This window comes from Scyliorhinus canicula, chromosome 19 (genome assembly GCF_902713615.1).
Source record: "Scyliorhinus canicula chromosome 19, sScyCan1.1, whole genome shotgun sequence".
Lineage (NCBI taxonomy): Eukaryota > Metazoa > Chordata > Chondrichthyes > Carcharhiniformes > Scyliorhinidae > Scyliorhinus > Scyliorhinus canicula.
This window is the reverse complement of record NC_052164.1, coordinates 35,917,709-35,932,318: the sequence shown is the minus strand read 5'-3', so window position 1 is coordinate 35,932,318 and position 14,610 is coordinate 35,917,709. Positions and strand designations below refer to the sequence as shown.

Below are 14,610 nucleotides of genomic sequence, written 5' to 3'. Positions count from 1 at the left end.
TCGGGTGACTGGCTATGTGGAGTCTGCACATTCTCCCTGTGTCTGTGTGGGTTCCCTCCGGTTGCTCCAGTTTCCAGCCACAGTCCAAACATGTGCAGGTTAGGTGGATTGGCCCTGATATATTGCTCCTAGGTGTCCAAAGGTTACATGGGCTTGCGGGGATAGGGGAGGGGAGTGGGCTTGAGTTGGATGCAGACTCGATGGGCTGAATGGCACTGTCAGTGTTCTATGATTCCACCCGAGGTGGATGACCCTTCCTCAGAAGGCAGTACAACCAATGAACTCCCTCCCCTCCTGAATAAAATATCTTAACTTAAATATGACAGCTGATTGGTAACTAAGTACAAGTTTTCCAATCACTGATGTCGCCCTTTGATAAGAAATTTGAAAAGCAGGACGAACTGCAGGTTGTTCAAAGTCAAACGTCTCTGAAGAATAGAGTTGGTGATTTTTAATCTGGGTGTGTGCAAGTTTGGCGCAACCATATTTGGACACCTGCTGATTTGAGCATCACATCAACAACCTGCCATTGGGAGCCCTGTATTGATAGAGAGAGGTCTGATGGTGCACGTGACATCCAAAGAAACTACTCCAACCAGCTTTTTTTTTACAGCTTATCTGAGTAACGCATTTTGATCGTAGTTTGATTTCCCATCATCGGGAGCAGAGCCCAGCAGTAATGACATTATTGTTCCTCGTTGAATGATTTCCCCGGGATGTAGGCTGGCTTTATCTGGACTGGTGCATTGAGCGGGATATTGCAGATGCCAAAGACTGGGAGTGAAATGAGAAAGGATTTGATCCTGTTTCTCACATGGAGCTGGTGACTGCGGGCATCAATGATAGACAGGTCCCAGCCTCCCTGCAGATCTCCATCACATCACCTTCCTATATAAGAGGGGGAGGGGGGTGGGGGGAGGAAGAAAAACCTCAATTATTTTTAAACTGATTGGTGCAGGGGATGTGAAACCATGATTCTTGTGCAATCCTGGATTTTTGTTCCATTCTTCTACCTCACTTGTCCTACAGGTAAGCAAGCGCACTTGGCTTTCTTTTGAAAATTGGCGCTTTTCAGATAAATGCCAATGCATCAGTTTCCTCCGCCACCCGTTTGGGCGAATTTTAGCTTACACTGTTTTTTTTTTAGCTTACACTGTTATTTTTTTTCCCCCTGAAACCTGCGATTCGTCCATTATTTTGAGCGCGGGTTGCTGCATCAACACATTCTGCAGTGCACACACTGTTAGAGTGAGCCGTCAGCAAAACGGCGTTGCCTGCTTGGCTGTGTGTGTGTGTTTAAAAAAAACCTCATATTTAGCATTCAAATTTTAGGATCGAGCCATAATCAGACACCTTCGATTTTTTTGCACTCAACTTTCCCTATTGTTGTTGTTGTTGTTCAAGGGTTTGTTAAAGCCGAGATCCAGACAGCAGCAGTGTGGAAGGGACGGTGGAACGGGAGGGCCGTTTTACAAGAAGCCACCAAACCTCAGCGGTTAATCCCCAGTGTTCATTCAGGAAAGGAAACCAGGCACCGCCCGCTCAGCACCAGGATCCGCAACAACAGCACTGGTGCCCATGTAGGTGTTCAGCTCTACTTTCACATTCTCTTCAGCAACGCTGAAAACTGCTTTAATTGCACCCCCCCCCCCCCCCCCCCTTTACCTTTTAGTACTGCTGTGGGCTGGACAAGTTTATTCATTTTTAAAATACCAGCAAAGCTGAGCTGGCAATGCCAACTCAGTGCCACCAACTTTGGTGAAGCTGGTACGGTTTGTCAATGGTGCTTATTGGGAAGGGCAGGATCTTATACAAGAGCCTGTCTGGGGTCGCCTACTGCGGCGATCTTAGGGTCTCGTCCTTGTGTCAATTTATCAAATCATACTTAAAATAATAGGTAGATTCATTGTCCAGCACCAATCTATTTTAAGTGTCAGCTGCAGCTTTGTTGGTAGGACTCTCGTGTCTGAGTCTCACGTTGCTGGGTTTGAGTCCCACCACGCTACTCAAGAGTACAGAAATGATGGCTGACCTTCCAGTGCAGTACTGAGGGAGCACCACACTGGCATCAGATGAAGCATTAAACCAAGACCATCGGCTTGCACAGATGGATGTGCTGCTTGCTCAGGTGAATGGGGCAGCACGGTGGCACAGTGGTTAGCGTGCTGCCTTACAGCTCCGGGGACCTGGGTTTCAATTCCGGCCTCCGGTGACTGTGTGGAGTCTGCACATTCCCCCTGTGTCTACGTGGGTTTCCTCCAGGTGCTCTGGTTTTATCCACAGTCCAAAGATGTGCAGGTTAGGTGGATTGACCATGATCAATTGCCCCTTAGTGTCCAAAAGGTTAGGTCAGGTGGAGTTACTGGGTTAAGAGGATAGGGCGGGAGCCTGACCCTAGGTAGCATACCCTTTCAGATGGTCGGTGCAGACTCGATGGGCTGAATGGCCTCCTGCACTGGAGTGATTCTCTGTAGTGATTCTATCGAAAAGGCCTATTTCAAATAAGAGTAACGGGTTATCTCTGGCATCCTGGCCATTATTTACCCCTTCGATCAACATTATTAGTTGAAGGGATTTGTTGCGTATATATTGGTTGCATTTCCTATATTACAGCAGTGTCTACACGACAGAAAGTACCTTATTGGCTGTCAAGCACATTTCGGTAGTCGTGCAAGGTGCCATATAAATGCAGGCATTTTTTTATATTCAAATTGTCAGGTTGCTGGTTAGGCTCTGAAGGCAGAGAACATTTGCTAAACGTTAAAAAGTGACATTATGCCTGTATTCAGCAAACTCATTAATTTTGGAGTCATTTGCATTCTGAATGTTTTGCAGGGAAGGGGCGAGGCAGAGTTCTGTTCAGGGTACTTTTAAAATTGTCATTTTATAAATCACACTGTCTATTCTGTTTTTTATAGTTTATACATCTTGCGCAAGCAAGCTTCCTGATAGAAGTGTTCGGCTCATCCTTCATTTTGGACCTAGACTTGAACCAGTGAGTATTGAATTCAGAACGGTCAATGACAGATTGATGTTAGAGTGAGATTGTTGAGCTAGTGCATTCTATGGTGTTCTGTTTGGTCTAAGTGACAGCAGCTCCTTTTTTAAAATAAAAGCAATTAATCAAACTCTTAAAAACTGGAAGATGCAAGTGCAATAGAGCAACATGGGAACACATCCAACATTTAGATGATCATCAAATAGGCTCCCAATCAAAATGTTAGTGTTTCTTTTTTTTTTTAAATAATTTTTATTGAAAGAGTTTTTCCATACAAACATTTACCCCTACTAATTTTTTAAATTATTTACAACACAATCCCTCTAGGCAAATGTCCCTCCCTCCCTCGCCCGCCCTCTCGCGCGCACCAGTCCTCCCCCCCCCCCCCCCCCCCCCCCCCCCAGGCAACCTTAACAAACAAGGCAGCCTACAGTTTCAGACATGAGCAGCGAGCAGACTTGCCCGCGTTACAGTCGTGCATGTCCCCCCACGACCCTTGCTGCCCCCCCCTCCCCCCCCTCCCTCCCCCCCCCTCCCCTCCCCCCACCCCTCCCTCCCCCCCCCCCCTCTCCCGGGTTGCTGCTGCCACGACCCCGAACGTCTATCTCTGATCTAAAAAGTCAAGGAAAGGTTGCCACCCCGCCTGGAGAATCCCTGTACCGACCCTCTCAGGGCAAATTTGATCCTTTCTAGCTGAATATAGCTAGCCATATCGTTAATCCAGTTTCAACGCTTGGAGGCCTCGCGTCCTTCCATTGAATTAATATCCTTCGTCGAGCCACTAGGGACGCAAAGGCCAGTATTCCGGCCTCCCTAGCCTCCTGTACCCCCGGTTCTACCCCGACCCCAAAGATCGCAAGCCCCCATCCTGGTTTGACCCTGGACCCCACCACCTTCGACACCGTCCTTGCCACCCCCTTCCAGAACCCTTCCAGCACCGGACATGCCCAGAACATATGCACATGGTTCGCTGGGCTTCCCAGACATCTGACACACCTGTCCTCACCCCCAAAGAACCGGCTCATCCTTGTCCCCGTCATGTGAGCTCTATGCAGCACCTTAAATTGAATGAGGCTCAGCCTCGCACACGAGGAGGAAGAATTGACCTTCTCCAGTGCATCCGCCCACGTCCCGTCTTCTATCTGCTCTCCCAGCTCCCCTTCCCACTTGGCTTTCAGTTCCTCCCCTGATGCTTCTTCCGCCTCCTGCATTATCTTGTAGATGTCTGATATCTTCCCCCCTCCGACCCAGACCCCCGAGAGCACCCTATCACTCGCCCCCTTACTGGGGAGCAGGGGAAACCCCTCCACCTGCCGCCTAGCAAATGCCTTCACTTGTAAATATCTGAACATGTTTCCCGGGGGGAGCTCAAACTTCTCCTCCAGCCCTCCCAGGCTCGCAAACCTCCCCTCTATAAACAGGTCCTTCAGCTGCTGTATGCCCACCCTGTACCAGCTCTGAAATCCCCCGTCGATGTTCCCCGGGATGAATCTATGGTTCCCTCTTATTGGCGCCGCCAACAGACCTCCCATTTCCCCCCTATGTCGCCTCCACTGCCCCCATATCTTGAGGGTGGCCGCCACCACCGGGCTCGTGGTGTACCTCGTGGGGGGGAGCGGCCATGGTGCCGTTACTAGGGCCCCCAGGCTTGTGTTGCCACAGGACGCCCTCTCCATTCGTTTCCAAGCTGCCCCCTCCCCTTCCATCATCCACTTGCGCACCATTGACACATTTGCCGCCCAGTAGTACCCCGAAAGATTGGGTAGTGCCAGCCCTCCACTGTCCCTACTCCGCTCCAAAAAGACCCTCCTCACCCTTGGGGTGCCATGCGCCCACACGTAGCTCATGATGCTACTCGTCACCTTTTTGAAGAAGGCCCTAGGGAGGAAGATGGGCAAGCACTGAAATAAAAACAAGAACCTTGGGAGGACCGTCATTTTGATTGACTGCACCCTCCCCGCCAGCGACAACGGTACCATGTCCCACCTCTTAAATTCCTCCTCCATCTGTTCCACCAGCCTGGAAAAGTTCAACTTGTGGAGGGTCCCCCAGTTCCTTGCCACCTGCACCCCTAAGTACCTAAAGCTCTTTCCTGCTCGCTTGAAGGGGAGTCTCCCAATACCCTCTCCCTGGTCCCCCGGGTGTATCACAAAAACCTCGCTTTTGCCCAAATTTAGTTTGTACCCTGAAAAGTCCCCAAACTCTGCTAATAGTTCCATTATCTCCGGCATTCCCCCTTCTGGGTCTGCCACGTACAGCAGTAGATCATCCGCATACAGCGATACTCGATGTTCCTCCCCCCCCCAGTCAGTCCTCTCCACCCCCCTGAACCCCTCAGTGCCATCGCCAACGGTTCAATCGCCAGTGCGAAAAGTAGGGGGGATAGAGGACATCCCTGCCTGGTCCCTCGGTGGAGCCCGAAATACTCCGACCTCCTCCCGTTTGTCACTACACTCGCCGTCGGGGCCGAGTAGAGCAACTTCACCCACTTAATAAACCCTTCCCCAAACCCAAACCGTTCCAACGTCTCCCACAGGTACTCCCACTCCACCCTATCGAATGCCTTCTCCGCGTCCAGCGCTACCACTATCTCAGCCTCCCCCTCCACTGCCGGCATCATAATTACATTCAGCAATCTCCGCACGTTCGTGTTGAGCTGCCGCCCCTTCACGAACCCCGTCTGGTCCTCATGGATTACCCCTGGCACACAATCCTCTATTCTAGCTGCCAGGATCTTTGCCAGCAACTTGGCATCCACGTTCAGAAGCGAGATAGGCCTGTAGGACTCGCACTGCACGGGGTCTTTATCCCGCTTCAATATCAGGGAGATCAGTGCCTGCGACATTGTCGGGGGCAGAACCCCCCCCTCTCGCGCCTCATTAAAGGCTCGTACCAGTACCGGTCCCACCAAGTCCACATTTTTCTTATAGAATTCCACCGGGACCCATCTGGCCCCGGCGCCTTCCCCGCTTGCATCTGACCTATTCCCTTGACTAGCTCCTCTAGCCCTATTGGCGCCCCCAGCCCTTCTACCAGCCCCTCCTGGACCCTTGGGAACCTCAATTTGTTTAGGAAGTCCTCCATTCCCCCTCTCCTCGTCGGCGGCTCAGACCGATACAACTCCTTGTAAAAATCCCTGAAGACCCCGTTCACTTCTTGCCCCTTCTGCACTACCTTCCCGCCCCTCTCCTTCACTCCCCCAATCTCCCTAGCCGCATCTCGTTTGCGAAGCTGGTGTGCCAGCATCCTGCTCGCCTTTTCCCCATACTCATAGACCGCGCCCTGTGCCCTTCTCCACTGCGTCTCTGCCTTCCTTGTGGTCAGTAGGTCGAACTGGACCTGCAGGCTGCGCCGTTCTCCCAGCAGCCCCTCCTCTGGTGCCTCCGCATATCTCCTATCCACTTCCAATAGCTCCCCCACCAGCCTCTCCCTCTCCTGCCTCTCCTTTCTTTCTCTGTGCGCCCTTATGGAGATCAGCTCTCCCCTGATCACTGCCTTCAGGGCCTCCCAGACCATCCCCACCTGCACCTCACCCGTGTCATTCAAGTCCAGATAGCTCTCGATGCTCTTCCGGACCCTTTTACACACCTCGTCGTCCGCTAACAGCCCCACATCCAGCCGCCACAGCGGGCGCTGGTCCCGCACCTCCCCCATTTCCACATCCACCCAATGTGGTGCATGATCAGAGATCGCAATGGCCGAGTACTCAGCTTCCCGTACCCTCGGGATCAGCCCCCTGCTCAACACGAAGAAATCGATTCTGGAGTACACTCTATGGACGTGGGAGAAAAAGGAATACTCCCTCGCCCTCGGCCTACCAAACCTCCATGGGTCTACTCCTCCCATCTGCTCCATGTACCCCCTCAGCACTTCTGCCGCTGCCGGCCTCCTATTGGTCCTTGAACTCGATCTGTCTAGCCCGGGGTCCAGCACTGTGTTAAAGTCCCCCCCCATGATCAAGCCCCCTGCCTCCAGTCCCGGAATGAGGCCCAATAGGCGCCTCATAAAACCCGCGTCATCCCAGTTCGGGGCATATACGTTGACCATCACCACTTTCACCCCCTGCAGCTTACCCTTCACCATCACATACCTACCCTCCTTATCCGCCACCACCTCCTCCGCCACGAACGACACCCTCTTTCCCACCAGAATCGCCACCCCCCGGTTCTTTGCGTCCAATCCAGAGTGGAACACCTGTCCCACCCACCCCCTTCTCAGGCGAACCTGGTCCACTACCTTCAAATGGGTCTCCTGTAACATTGCTACATCAGCCTTCAGTCCCTTCAGGTGTGAGAATACCCTTGATCTCTTGACCGGCCCATTCAACCCCCTCACGTTCCAAGTGATCAGCCGGGTCGCGGGACGACCCGCCCCCCTTCCCTGCCGATTAGCCATGTCCTGTTCCCTGCTCGCCCCGGGTCGACCCTCCCCTTCTGACCCGCTCCCCATGGCGATGTCTCCCTCCCCCCACTTCTCCAGTCCTCCACTTCCCGTTTCTGGTCTTTTCAGCAGCAACCCGGTGTCCCCCCCCTAACCCCCCCCCCCCCCCCCCCCCCCCCCAGGCTAGGACCCCTCCTAGCCGCGATGTACCCTCCATCGTACTCCCGTAAGTCAGCTGGTTCACGCTGACCCGGCTGCTCCTGCCACACTCCGACTCCTCCCGGCTCGGGGGGGGGGCCTCCCCCCCCTTGCCACTCCTCCCTGGCCCCGCTCCAGCGCGGGAAAGGTCGCCATTGCTAGCCACGCCCCGCACTCCTCCCCTCCCCCCTCCTCTGCCCCGCGCGCGGGAAAACAGAGGAAAGCCCGCGCTTTCGCCCTGCCACACCCCACCCCGCCATCTTCAGTTCCACCCCCGTCCCCGTCCATGCCTGTAAAGAGCCCCCCCTAGGAGCCCATATCCCCGATCTGCTCTCCCCCCCGTCCCACCTCCCCAACTTAACATTATAAATAACAGATAAATAACAAATAACGTTGTACTTAACAGTCGCCCTCTACCAAACAGCATAAATAACCATAAATAACCATGAATAACCACAATAACAATAACTAAGGGAAGTTGGCAAAGGGGGAAAAAACATCAGAAGAAAAACCACAGCAAGAGTTCAAAATCCAAACAAAGAATTCAGCTGAAAGTACCCGAGCGGCTACGGCCGCCAAGTATCCCCTGGGTCTAATTTGAGTCCAGTTTCTCTTCCTGTACAAAGGCCCACGCCTCCTCTGGGGACTCAAAATAGTGGTGTTGGTTCTTGTAGGTGACCCACAAGCGCGCTGGCTGCAGCATTCCGAACCTGATCCGTTTTGCATGTAGCACCGCCTTCGTCCGGTTGTACCGGGCCCGCCGCTTTGCCACCTCCGCACTCCAGTCCTGGTAGACCCTCACCGTCGAATTCTCCCACTTGCTGCTCCTTTCCCTCTTGGCCCACTCCAGCACTCTCTCACGGTCGCTGAGTCGCTGGAACCGCACCAGCACCGCCCTCGGGGGCTCATTTGCTCTTGGCCTCCTAGCCATGACCCTGTAGGCCTCTTCCAGCTCCAGGGGCGAAGGGACGGCCCCTGCCCCCATCAGGGAGCTCAGCATTTCTGCTACATATCCCGGGAGGTCTGACCCCTCCAGGCCTTCTGCCAGGCCCAAGATCCTCAGGTTCTTCCGCCTCATTCGGGTATCCAGCTCCTCAAAACGGCTCTGCCATTTCAGGTGGAGTGCCTCGTGCACCTCTACCTTTCCCACGAGGACCGTGGCCTCCTCCTCCCTCGCAGTCATCTCCTGTTGCAGCTCCCGAATCGACGCCTCTTGGGTCGCCTGGGCTCCCATCAGCCTGGTGGTCGTCGCATTCATTGACTCCAAGAGCTCCATTTTCAGCTCCGTAAAGAAGCGCAGGAGAGCGGCCTGCTGCTCCTCCGCCCATTTCCTCCATTCCTCGGGTGCACCACCGGCCGCCATTTTGGTCTTCTTCCCCCGCTTTTTTTTGGGAGCTGCTGTTGCTTTCTTTACCACCCCACTCCGGGTACCGACCATAAAGTTGGTCTGGTTCTCTTCAGGGAGCCTTCCCCCACCGGGATTTGTCCTTACAGCGCCGTTGGGGCCCTCCAATCGGCCCGAAAACACCTTTGTAGCAGGAGCAGCCAAACGTGCGACTTAGCTGGTCATAGCCGCAACCGGAAGTCAAAATGTTAGTGTTTCTAATTTGTATTTTAACTTTACGACTTCAGCCACTTTCAAGCTCATTCCACAATGCCACTTAGTGCCTAATAATATTCTTGCTATTGACTGCAAGTAGCCAGGTATTGAAATATAAGCATTCGGCTTCCAAAGGTGCTGATGAGGATAATATTCCAGAGGCTGTGTTTAGCTCACTGGGCTAAATCGCTGGCTTTTATAGCAGACCAAGCAGGCCAGCAGCACGGTTCAATTCCCGTACCAGCCTCCCCGGACAGGTGCCGGAATGTAGTGACTAGGGGCTTTTCACAGTAACTTCATTGAAGCCTACTCGTGACAATAAGCGATTTTCATTTCATTTCATCCGTTTGATTTGACCCATAATCCAATACCTGCCATCAGTCTGGGAGATATGAGGGCAGATGCCTGCACGTCTCAAAAGTATTTAGCAGTTTTACAAGACTTTTTTGTGCTATTTCCAAACACTAATTTTACCCCTACTGGATTCACATATAAACTGAGATTCCAATAAATTCTTGGGAATCTGGATTGTTCATTGAATGAACAAAAATTTGGAAATTCTACTATGTTGGTGCGGTTTCAGCAAAATATGTGTTGAGCAAAGGCTGCATTGGAGGTTCTGAAGTAAATGCTGATTGAAAATAGTATTTTTGCAGTGCTATAAGCCAAATAGAACATAGAACAGTACAGCACAGAACAGGCCCTTCGGCCCTCAATGTTGTGCCGAGCCATGATCACCCTACTCAAACCCACGTATCCACCCTATACCCGTAACCCAACAACCCCCCCTTAACCTTACTTTTTGTAGGACACTACGGGCAATTTAGCATCGCCAATCCACCTAACCCGCACATCTTTGGACTGTGGGAGGAAACCGGAGCACCCGGAGGAAACCCACGCACACAGGGGGAGGATGTGCAGACTCCACAGACAGCGACCCAGCCGGGAATCGAACCTGGGACCCTGGAGCTGTGAAGCATTTATGCTAACCACCATGCTACCCTGCTACCCGATATTTTATTAAAATTGAAGAAATAAACAAACTGGCATTCAAACTTGAGTTATGTATTCTGATCAAAAATGATGCACAGATTATAAGACCATAAGACCATAAGACATAGGAGTGGAAGTAAGGCCATTCGGCCCATCGAGTCCACTCCGCCATTCAATCATGGCTGATGGGCACTTCAACTCCACCTCCCAGCATTCTCCCCATAGCCCTTAATTCCTCGCGACATCAAGAATTTATCTATCTCTGCCTTGAAGCCATTTAGCGTCCCGGCCTCCACTGCACTCTGCGGCAATGAATTCCACAGGCCCACCACTCTCTGGCTGAAGAAATGTCTCCGCATTTCTGTTTTGAATTTACCCCCTCTAATTCTAAGGCTGTGCCCACGGGTCCTCGACTCCTCGCCTAACGGAAACAGTTTCTTTGCGTCCATCCTTTCTAAGCCATGTATTATCTTGTAAGTTTCTATCAGATCTCCCCTTAACCTTCTGAACTCCAATGAATACAATCCCAGGAACGCCAGCCGTTCCTCATATGCTAGACCCGCCATTCCAGGGATCATCCGTGTGAATCTCCGCTGGACACGCTCCAGTGCCAGTATGTCCTTCCTGAGATGTGGGGCCCAAAACTGGACACAGTACTCCAAATGGGGCCTAACCAGAGCCTTATAAAGGCTCAGTAGCACATCGCTGCTTTTATATTCCAACCCTCTTGAGATAAATGACAACATAGCATTCGCTTTCTTAATCACGGATTCAACCTGCATGTTTACCTTTAGGGAATCCTCGACTAGCACTCCCAGATCCCTTTGTACTTTGGCATTATGAATTTTCTCACCGTTTAGAAAGTAGTCTATGCTTGGATTCTTTTTTCCAAAGTGCAAGACCTCACATTTTCTCACGTTGAAATGCATCAGCCATTTCCTGCACCACTCTCCCAAACTGTCTAGATCCTTCTGCAGCCTCCCCACTTCCTCAGCACTACCTGCCTGACCACCTAACTTCGTATCATCAGCAAACTTCGCTAGAATGCCCCCAGTCCCTTCATCCAGATCATTAATATATATGGTGAACAGCTGCGGCCCCAACACTGAACCCTGTGGGACACCGCTGGTCACCGGCTGCCATTCCGAAAAAGAACCTTTTATCCCAACTCTCTGCCTTCTGTCAGACAGCCAATCCTCAACCCATGCCAGTAGCTCACCTCGAACACCATGGGCCCTCACCTTACTCAGCAGCCTCCTGTGTGGCACCTTATCAAAGGCCTTTTGGAAATCCAGATAGACCACATCCACTGGGTTTCCCTGGTCTAACCTACTTGTCACCTCCTCAAAGAATTCTAACAGGTTCGTCAGGCACGACCTCCCCTTACTAAATCCATGTTGACTTGTTCTAATCCGACCCTGCTCTTCCAAGAAATTAGAAATCTCATCCTTAACGATCGATTCTAGAATTTTACCAACAACCGAGGTTAGGCTAATTGGCCTATAATTTTCCATCTTTTGTCTTGATCCTTTCTTGAACAAGGGGGTTACAACAGCGATCTTCCAATCGTCCGGGACTTTCCCTGACTCCAGTGATTTTTGAAAGATCTCAACCAACGCTTCCGCTATTTCTTCAGCCACCTCCCTCAGAACTCTAGGATGTAGCCCATCGGGGCCAGGAGATTTGTCAATTTTAAGACCTTCTAGCTTTTTTAGCACCATCTCTTTTGTAATGGCAACCATACTCAACTCAACCCCCTGACCCTTTATAATTTTTGGGATATTACTAACGTCTTCCACTGTGAAGACAGACGCAAAGTACTTATTAAGTTCTCCAGCCATTTCCTCATCTCCCATCACTAGCCTTCCAGAATCAGTTTGAATTGGCCCAATGTCTACTTTGGCCTGACGTTTGTTTCTTATGTATTGAAAGAAACTTTTACTGTCATTTCTTATATTACTGGCTAGCCTGCCTTCATATTTGATCCTCTCCTTCCTTATTTGTCTCTTTGTTAACCTCTGTTTGTTTTTGTAGCCTTCCCAATCTTCTGATTTCCCGGTGCTTTTGGCCACTTTATAGGATCTCTCTTTTTCTTTGATACATTTCCTGACCTCCTTTGTCAGCCATGGCTGTCTAATCCCTCCCTGGATAATCTTTCTTTTCTTGGGGATGAACCTCTGTACAGTGTCCTCAATTATGCATACAAACTCCTGCCATTTTTGCTCTACTGTCTTCCCTGCTAGGGTCTGCTTCCAGTTGATTTTCACCAGTTCCTCTCTCATGCCCTCGTAATTACCTTTATTTAACTGTAACACCATTACATCCGATTTTGCCTTCTCTCTTTCAAACTGCAGACTGAACTCAACCATATTATGATCGCTGCTTCCTAAGTGTTCCCTTACTTTAAGATCTTTAATAAAGTCTGGTTCATTACATAGCACTAGGTCCAGAATAGCCTGCTCCCTTGTGGGCTCCATGACAAGCTGTTCCAAAAAGCCATCTTGTAAGCATTCCATGAATTCCTTTTCTTTGGATCCACTGGCTACATTATTTACCCAATCCACCTGCATATTGAAGTCCCCCATGATCACTGTGACCTTGCCTTTCTGACATGCCTTTTCTATTTCCCGGTACATGTTGCGCCCCTGGTCCTGACCACTGTTAGGCGGTCTGTACATAACTCCCATTATGGTTTTTTTGCCTTTGTGGTTCCTCAATTCTACCCACACAGACTCCACATCATCCGACCCTATGTCGTTTAGTGCCATAGATTTAATTTTGTTCTTAACTAACAAGGCAACCCCACCCCCTCGGCCCACCTCCCTGTCTTTTCGATAGGTTGTATATCCTTGGATGTTTAACTGCCAGTCCTGAACCCCCTGCAGCCATGTCTCTGTGATGCCTACCACATCATAATCATTCACGATGATCTGTGCCATTAGTTCATCTACTTTGTTACAAATGCTACGAGCATTCAGGTAAAGTGCCTTAATGTTAACTTTCTTATCAGTACAGATATTGGAAGTCCTAAGATGTCCAAAGTTATCCTTCCTTTTTGTTGCATTCCTAGTCTGCCTCAAGCTTAAATCCACCTGCCTACATGTTATCCTCCTGCGTATCTTGCCATTTAACTCCCTGCTCCCTGTCGCTTTCACTTTCACTAAATCGGTTTTAGCTCAGTTGATAGGACAGCTGGTCTGTGATGCAGAGTAAGGCCAACAGCTTGCGTTCAATTCCCATGCTGGCTGAGGTTGTCCATGAAGGGATCCCGCCTTCTGAACCTTACCCCTTGCCTGAGGTGTGGTGATCCTCAGATTAAATCACCACCAGTCAGCTCTTCCCCTCAAAGGGAAAAGCAGCCTATGGTTATCTGGGACCATGGTGACTTTTTACTGATTATAGAAAATATTCTTCACCTTCACAATAAGGATATGAATTCTTCTCTCTTCTCTCCATTCCCACTGATATTGTTGGTGATTTCACTTTGAGACCCCAGGAGATCATCCAAAATATCTGCTTATTTGTTTTTGTTACGTCTGTTCCTTGCCCCCTGGTGAGGAGACAACGGCAGCCCAACGAAACAGATCGGATTTCCTTTTCTTCTCCAGAAGGAAGTGCCTGACCTCCATTTAGCAATTTGCCAGAGGCAGTAGTGTCTGAAATTGGAACTTTCAGAAGTTGGGATTTGGGCAGGGATGATGGGAGAAAAGCCTATACTCGTCGTTCTGCCTCACTTTGCATTGCTGTTATACAACCCCCCCCCCCCCAAAATAAGAGCCTATTAAAACCAAACTCTTGATGAACTAAAATGTGGTACTTAAATGGCATTATTATTACTATTACATATTTTGATTTATTTTGCAGCACATGAGCATTTTTGTTTTGAATTTTTAGAAAAATATGTTAAACCGTTGCATGTGCAGAACTTGGGTCTCCCTGGCCTCCAGCTAGCAAAGAGGGTAGCAAAATATAAGAATTGTTCACTTTTAAAAGGATTCATTTATTTTTTGATCCAGATTGTGGATCTCTGTCTGATCCCAATTTGTGAATGTTTCTCACTTTGTGTTGCAATGTAACAAGCGGCTATTAGGCTGCCTATTAGGATGTTTGAGAATCAGTGGCAGGTCAAGAGGCCTAATGAAAACCATTGTCAGAGGACGACGTGAATGCCAAGATGTGACAACACAATTGCAGTGTAAAAATATTTAATGCTAAACTTGAAATGAACCTTAAGCAGTTGGCAAGTAATTGTGTACATTTTAATGTGGAATGAATTTAAAATATTACACAGTCCCCGTATGTTCAGTAATACGTCGGGAGAGTGTGCACTGAATGTAAGTCAATAAGAATAATTGCAACAAACCCTCTGCTGATGCAGTTGTAACTTAATAAATGCATCATCTTTATTTCCAAGAAAGTTCACTCTTGTATTTGGGTTACT

The 14,610-nt window shown here is 50.0% G+C and overlaps 1 protein-coding gene across 3 annotated transcripts in view; it reads left to right on the top strand.

Annotated features, from left to right (window-relative positions):
- Positions 1 to 571: 571 nt before the first annotated feature.
- adam11 (ADAM metallopeptidase domain 11) overlaps positions 572 to 14,610 on the top strand; it is a 213,849-nt gene continuing 199,810 nt past the window's right edge. For all 3 annotated transcript variants that reach the window (XM_038779233.1, XM_038779232.1, XM_038779234.1), the window contains exons 1-3: positions 572 to 1,029; positions 1,405 to 1,580; positions 2,919 to 2,995. In XM_038779233.1, coding sequence (XP_038635161.1) covers positions 972 to 1,029; positions 1,405 to 1,580; positions 2,919 to 2,995 — 311 coding nt within the window. In that variant the 5' untranslated portion in view covers positions 572 to 971. The remainder of the gene's footprint in view (positions 1,030 to 1,404; positions 1,581 to 2,918; positions 2,996 to 14,610) is intronic.